Source organism: Cornus florida, unplaced genomic scaffold (genome assembly GCF_030987335.1).
Source record: "Cornus florida cultivar Cherokee Brave unplaced genomic scaffold, ASM3098733v1 CherokeeBrave_3.0.0_Hap2_Chr05, whole genome shotgun sequence".
NCBI classification, from domain to species: Eukaryota; Viridiplantae; Streptophyta; class Magnoliopsida; order Cornales; family Cornaceae; genus Cornus; species Cornus florida.
In genome coordinates this window covers 65,729,274-65,737,417 of record NW_026775575.1, presented here as the reverse complement: position 1 = coordinate 65,737,417, position 8,144 = coordinate 65,729,274, and the positions used below count along the sequence as shown (strand labels likewise).

The window sequence follows — 8,144 nt, the reverse complement described above, 5'->3', positions numbered from 1 at the left end:
AGATTAAAACCTAATAAAAATAACTTATTAATTAATTTTCGACAAGCTATTTTATATGCCCCACTCGATGGATTTGACCTCAATTTCGATTTAGACATTTTCTAAACACGGAAAAATAAAAAAAATTAAAAAATATTTTAACTGAAAAAAATATATATATTTCACATCGAAACAAACCAAGCCCATCGTTCCACGGAGAGGGAGAATCGTATACTATCACAGGTTTGAGAGAGAAAAGGAGAGAGGTGAGGGTTTCAAAGATGATACCTTTTAGTGAGAGAGAAAGAGAGAGGAAGAAACACATTAGCTCGGAGTTGATCATGGTCATAGGGTTTCAAATTGTAAACTAACTTACCAAAAATATTTGAGGGATATCATTCTTATAGAAACTTGAGAAAATATTTAACTTGCATTTTAGGCAACTAAACATCAAAAAACTCTAATTTTTTTTTTTTTTTTAAAAATCCTTTTACTTCCAAACAAACGGGGCTTCATTTCACTCAAATTGCAACGTGGTAAAGTCGGGTTGGTAGCTTCTTTTGGAAAACGTAATCTGCTAGTTTAGATGTAAAATATTTATTGTGTAAATTGTAAAATCAATTACATGTTAAATAGATTTTTAACTATATTTTTTGGTGATTGGTAGATTCTTAAAAAAAAAATTAAAAAAAATCAAGAGTATCGCCAATTTAGAAACTAGCAATCAAGTTTTGAATTCATAAAACATCCGCAGACCCAAGGTGTCAGGTGTGCATATATATATATTCACATACACACACAAATACATATATATATATATATAAAACTCAGATCCAGAATTGTTGATTAAACATGATGAATCCAGTCATGAAACTCATAATCGGATTGTTGATTATTTTTTCTCATCTTGGTTTGTCAAAGCATGAAAGATGTTGGAGAAGAGGCAAGTGTAATGAAGGAGCTGCCAAGTTGGAAGGTTGTTTAAAGCATTTATCAGTGGAAGACATAAAATTCTGCCATCAAATAACAGCTCAAACTCAGTCATCATAAAGTTCTGCCATGTAATACCGCGCAGAAATAACCGCTCAACCTCTCTTTCTCTTATTCTCTCTCAGTTCTTCCTTCTATTTAAGTTGTTTCGATACCCTCCAATTCCAATACGCACCAAGTGAAGTGAAAATGGCAAAAGTTGTAGCACTCGTGGCCTATGCCCTCTGCCTCTTGGCCCTGTCTGGATATGCCACTGCCGCCGGCGACAAAAAAGACAGCAAGTTCACCGTCGAAGGCAAGGTTTACTGTGACCCATGTCGCGTCCAGTTCGTCACCAAATTGAGTCAATTCCTTGAAGGTAATTAAAATCATCATATTTATCATCATCATTCTTGGCTTTGTCCCATACCCATGAGGTTGGCAAACTAAATTTCTTTTCTATTATTTCCTATGTATAAACCATGTCTTCTAATTAAATCTAATTTTTTAAAGTCGTTTTTAATTAATTCATCTTATATAAGCTTTGGTCCGCCTTTTTGTGATCTACCTTTCAGACAAATAACTCCTCCTCTTTTAATCAAATTAATTCATCTTATATTAACCATATATATATATATATATGTTCTAACACTACTTGTTATTCAATGAGTGCACGCAATGAAGATATAAAAACTACCGCAATACATAGAAAGTTAATGCAAGGTCTTTTTGCACAAGTGATCCGGATGTATGGAAAATTATATTTAGGCAGAAGAGTTGACACTTTGCATCCATAGTGGGGCATCTCAGATATGCAAAGTGTTTGACGGAAGACTTGAGCTGAAATAGCAAAGTTTAAAATGTATTTGTTTTTACCATTACTATTTTTAGTAGTTGGTAATATCATGTCATAAATATTGCAAGAATATTAAGGTTTCTTTTCCCCTCGATTGTGCAGGTGTGGATGTGGCCTTGCTTTGCACAAATCCGGTGACTGGAAATGTGACGTACTCCGTTAACGGAAAAACTGGCAAAGATGGGAGCTATTGTCTAAAGGCCGAAGGAGATCACGGTGATGAGGTTTGTGAGGTGAAGGTGGCGACAAGCCCCCAACCTAACACCTGCGGTGAAGCCATGGACGAAACAGCCCCAGTTTTTCTTACAGATATTGAATCAAACACCGATATTCGCTACGCTAACTACATCGGCTTCATGAAGAAGGACCCCGACGCCGAGTGCACCAAAGCGCTCGAGGAGTTGGGTATCTACCCTGGTGATCCTGATGAGGATGTCGCTGCTGAAGATCCACCTGCTAATGAAGGATCTGCTACTGTAGTACCTGCTCCTGAAGGATCTACTCTTGAAGAACTTGCACTACCTGCTGATAATTAAATTAAATAAGCTAGCCACATTAATTCCATGCATGTATAATGTATTTGGTATTTGCATAACTTAATAACAATCCACTTCTCTTGCATGTATAATGTATTTGGAATTTGCATAACTTAATAACAATCCACTTCTCTTGCATGTATCAACGTTCATAGTAATTTAATTGCTATATTTGCAATTATAATGACAACAAGTACTTGAGTTGATAAATCCATTATATGAATGTTTTGGCCTTAATTTTCCTTTGAAGGGCCACAATTAATTGGAGAGCAATTGATGAATTATATGTATTTTCATGTATTGCGATGAATGAGTAAATTAATCAAGTGCCTTAATTTTCATATATCGTAAGGTCTGTAGTATATATGTGGATAGTGGTATGTATAAGTTCATTAATAATTACAGGAAAATATTAATGAAACTTGAAAGTAAATATGCATATAATTTGCTTTTATGGACAAATTAAGGGTTCATAAATCATAATAGAAATGCATATATAAATTGAATGTGATTAATTTAAAATAACGAGCATAATTCGCCATTATCAATCCTCATGAAGCTAGCCTTTAGTTTAATGTTGCCTACATAAGTGCTTCTTATATATATTAGGAAAAAACACGTGCGTGATTAAATATAAGTTTAAAAATAAATAAAAATAAAATAAGTATTTTAATTTTACTACAAATGCAAAGTTTGTTAAACATTCAAAATGTCCTAGTTAATTTGTTAAAGTGTTCATGAATAACTTGCTATTAAAAGTATATAGAAATTTTATTTTATATTTTTTTCTTTCTTTTTTTAATATACACTTTTAATTACTTTAATAGTTACAACTCTTGATTTTTCTGTTACTCTCAATTTTTACCTCATTCATCATTCATAATCTAAACCAACATCGTACCTATAGCTTTCTTGAAATTTAATTGTTGAAAATGAAATGATTGTGAGATAAAAGGTCTAATTTCACCTTCTACTTCGTACCATTATAGAATTTTTCTACTAGTATGTTAAGCATCTAACATATTATACAACTCATTCATATTTTTGGCATTTCACATTATAAATATAACATAAATTATGGAAAAAAAAATTTTTTTTTTTAGGGATAACTGGTAAGCCTGTATTGAATAAAGAGAGTGTACAAAGGAAAAGAGACGAGAAAAAAACACAACAAAGCACCACTAGGCGCAACCAAGAGCCATCACAGTAGATGAGCCTAACAAGCAACAAGAATCCTATCCGGCTAACAAGAGATGACCATGAGCTATTGAACAGCCTGGTTAAATAAGTGCACCAAGTCTTCAGATTTATCAACTTGTCTGAGCTCAGCTGTGCTTCTCAACTTGATAGAAGCTAATCTGCATCTGATGCAATTCTTGATGAGGTTGATTATGTGTTGTGTAGAAGAGGATTTATGGAAACTTGTGTGAGATATATTTTTGTAAATTGGCATATTTCGGTAACAAAACAAGTTCTAGTCGAGTTGTAATTTCAGTTACCATATCCGACTTGACATCGACTGCAGAATTGGAAATTTGTTCAGAAAAAGAAAGTACTGTTGACCATCAAAAAAGAAAAAATAACGATTAGGACATCGTTTCCCACTTAGGACACATTGATACACATGGTATATTTTCAGAGTTCCAAAAATATAGAATTTCCAAGTTAATATTGGATTCTGTCAAATGGGAACTGGTACCTAAATTTGAGAACCAGTTCCAGAAGCTATATTCGAGAACAACTCTCTGTCCTTTGGAAAACGGTACCAAGATTGGGAACCGGTTTCACATGTCCAGATTGCAAAAGGATTCCAGTTACCTTGTTCTGTTTAATTCATTTTCAATCCAACTTTCTTTCTAAGTCCTATGCACGAAATTTTCTTTATTTTCAGAAGGAATAGGACTTTGCCAACCTCCATATAAACCATGTCATATACATTGGTTTATTCACGACTTTTACATTATTGTTCAGATATTATTCAAAACGTTAGGAAGATTATTTTTGCAGAAAATCAGAATTGATTTTTCTGACATCTTTCTAGAACACACACTTAAATACATAGTGAGTTTAGAGTTGTGGTGTTACACTACAAAAAAAAAAAAAAAAAAAAAAAAAAAAAAAAAAAAAGGGGGGGGTCTTTTACGAGTGGCTAGACCTCCCGTGAAAACCATTTCACAGGACTTCTGAACCCCTCGTTTATTATGGTCTTGTAAATACTCTCAACTTTCTACGGGAAATAATAACACTCGTAAAAGAGTAAGCATGACAAATCTAAAACTCTCACGAGATTACTAGCCTCTCATTAATAATTAATTTACTAGACTAATGGCCTTTTGTTAATAATTAATTTACGAGATAGATGGCATCTCATTAATAATTAATGTAAGAGTTATTTAGCCTCTCATTAATAATTAATGTACGAGTTATTTAGCCTCTCGTTAATAATTAATGTAATGACACATTTGGCCTCTCGTCAATATATCTACATTTTTTATTTACAAGTTCTAAAGCCCCCTGTATATAGCTATATATATATATTTATATATTTGTATAATAAATGCACCCTGCTAGCCAATCATTCACAAATATATCCTAGCCACAATTTTAACTAAATAATAATATAAAATGCTAAAAAATTGCACTTCAATGCCAATTCCCAAAACATTCCATATTTAAATTCACCATTAAACATACCAAAAGAGTAAGAAATTTTACAATTCATCATTGTTCAATGTGCCAAAATTAAAAAGAAAATCCAATATTTGCCAAAAATAGATCAATATGTCAATCTTCACATTGTTCATTAATTTCTGGCACAAGTTGACTTCCAATTTTTCACACTTCCTCCACCTTGTTATCCATGGTATAAAATCCAAGTATGTACCTGCATCACAAAAGTCTTAATTCTAGTATGATAATAATGTATATGAAGTCATGAACTACTAGTAGAGAAAATATATACGAAGAATTAAAATAGAACTAAAGAGACGCAAGGTAGAAGTGCAAAATGACTGTTGTTGTGTCCCCATTATATCCCAAGTACATATACACAATAAAATGCTAGTTTTCTATTTCATATTCTCTAAAACATTTACCAAGGTATGAACATAAAAAATGGAGTCCCACTCTTTGAAAAGCCAACAATAAAAAAAACCCCAAAAAGAAACATACAATCCACATGTCCATACTTTAGTTCATCATATTGGAACGTTAATATCACAAAGCAGAATTACTAATTTTGGAGCTTAATTCCACTGCAGGTTTTTACAAACTATTTAACTGTGTGTTTCATATTGTGAAACAAATCATTTAGTACTAATTTTAGAGCTTCCAATGCTTGCAAGGTTGATAAACAATATAACAGTGTGTTTTGCTTTGTGAAACTGATCAATGACTAAGAAAAGAAAACAAATGTGTTTTTTACTTACTTTTGTGGAGAGCGTTTGAATCTCGCTCTGATATATTAATCCCCTCATTTCCTTGATTCCTTAATGTAGTCACAGTAACATTTCGCTCCCTTCCTCTCTTTTTTGGACCCATTTTGGAGGACTTTAGGAACAACACATGCATTATAAGAAAAGAAAACAAACCATTACAACACATGCAAGATAAGAAAAGAAAACAAACCATTACAAGTTAATATAAGTCATCAAAAAAAAAATTAAATAAATGTGTTTTTTACTTACTTTTGTGGGACCACGCATGCTAAAATTTGACTATCTTTTTCCCTCTTCAATTTCCTCCAATGCTTTCATAATGAGAATGATCTATTTATAAAAACAAAAAGTCCAGTGTTATATAGTTATAAGAGATACATAAGATGCAATGAATCAATTAACATCGATATATATATATATATAAACAGACACATAATACAGATGACAAATAAACAAGTAGTGAAGTTATGGTTGAAAATTTTATATTTAGTGTAATTAAACTGTGTGACTGAATAAAAGCTCATTTGCAGAGAGTCATCATCAGATTCATCAATTATATGCAATTCAAATTTAGCCCAAATAGAAACACCATATTTGGAACGAAGTATATCAATGTTAGTAAGTTGATGTCTAGAGATTTGTGACCCATCGAAGCTTTATGGGGTGGAGTCAAGTGGGGTCAATAGGAATTATCATAGACAAGGTTAGAGCACTATACAACCTGATACTTCAAAGAAAAAGAGAGCAAATATTAAAAGAAATAAAAACGGAGAATTTATTTATCACTTCTTTCTTTTGGTTTGTAAATTTTTTTTTCCCTAAATGGAGGAAATTTTCTATTAAATGAACAATATAGTACAAGGGAAATTAATGAGGGCATACCCTCACACAAAGATCACACAAAGCATATGAAGAAACCAACATAAATGTGGTTGCCCTCACCAACTTAACACACAAGGACCCTAAAGAAAACAGGACAGAACCAGCTCAAAAACTCAAAGCCCTCACAAGGCACAAACACACACAGTCCCCAAAGGAAGAAGGAAAAAACAGAATAACTAGTTTTAACTAATATAACTACCATTCGATTATATCATCATCTTGATCAAAAGCATCATAATTATCAAATTTGAAAAGGAAATTAAATATTTAAGTAATTGACCAAAAGTTGGATATCTTTTTGGAAATGATAAAAGTTGGACTTATATATATATAAGGATGATATATGATAATTTCTTCAATATAGAACTGAGTAGCGAAAATTAGTGTCGTTGAGATCCCACCATTTTGTTTATTGGTGTATTCTTTTCTACTACAAAAATTAATTTAGTGGTATATTCAAAAGTGCCTTTTCTTAAATTGCATATACACAAGCATATATATATGTATATTGGAATACATGTGATCCATTAGGTGTTCAGAGTTTTTCTGTTTGCTCAAACACACGGGATTAAAAAGTCATTGATAAATTGTGAAAATATTGACCACAGGTTAATGTAATGGTGGGGCAAAAAAATTGAAAATTTAAATAAGTTAGTTTTTTTATTATTAACAAGTTAGTTTTTGGAATCAATATAAAGAGGAATATACAACACACTTTAAAAAACAAGAAGAAAATATCACAATTAATTTTGAAACGTTGAACTCTTCATTGTCAAAATTAAAAGATAAAAATTCAGAATTATAGAATTATAATTTATAATCAACAGTTATAATAAAGAGTTATTCACAGGTTTTTTTTCCTAAATAGTTATTCACAGGTTTGTGTGTATAAAATTAAAATTAAAAGTCCATAAACAACTAATTTCAAGCAAGGAAATCCAATTTTCATGAGTTTTTCATTTCACAAGGGAATACCCATTGGAGATCATAACAAACAAGCAAAGACAAAGAACGAAAATCAAATCAATTATTAATGTAGGTGTAAGAAAAGATGGGTAGCCAAAATCACTGCTTTTAGAGTCCCACAAACCAATTTCCAGCTGAGAAATTCAATTTTCATTTCACAAGGCAATACCCATTGGAGATCATAACAAACAACTAAAGGAAAAGTAGGAAAATTAAATCAACGATCAATGTAGGTGTAAGAAAAAAATGGGCTAATCTCATTATTAGAAAATAAAAAATAAAAAATACCCAAATGTGAGCACCTGACCAGACTGAAGAAGCAAAGCAATGTCTCACCTCATCTGCTTCACCACCGCCTCCCCCTTGTTCCTCAACAACTTTATCCTCGCCATCTTCACACCTGTCTTGTTGTTTCCATATATATATATATATATATATATATATATATATATATATATAGAGAGAGAGAGAGAGAGAGAGAGAAATTGTTTACAGTTTCAATTTGCAATAAATGGGTGA

The 8,144-nt window shown here is 31.8% G+C and overlaps 1 protein-coding gene across 1 annotated transcript; it reads left to right on the top strand.

The window, feature by feature from the left end:
• The first annotated feature begins 1,158 nt into the window (after nucleotides 1-1,158).
• On the top strand, nucleotides 1,159-2,340 carry LOC132309387 (olee1-like protein). The gene is made up of 2 exons (XM_059807702.1): nucleotides 1,159-1,327; nucleotides 1,907-2,340. The coding sequence occupies exons 1-2, from the start codon at nucleotides 1,159-1,161 to the stop codon at nucleotides 2,338-2,340; spliced, it is 603 nt and encodes a 200-aa protein (XP_059663685.1).
• The last annotated feature ends 5,804 nt before the right edge of the window (nucleotides 2,341-8,144 follow it).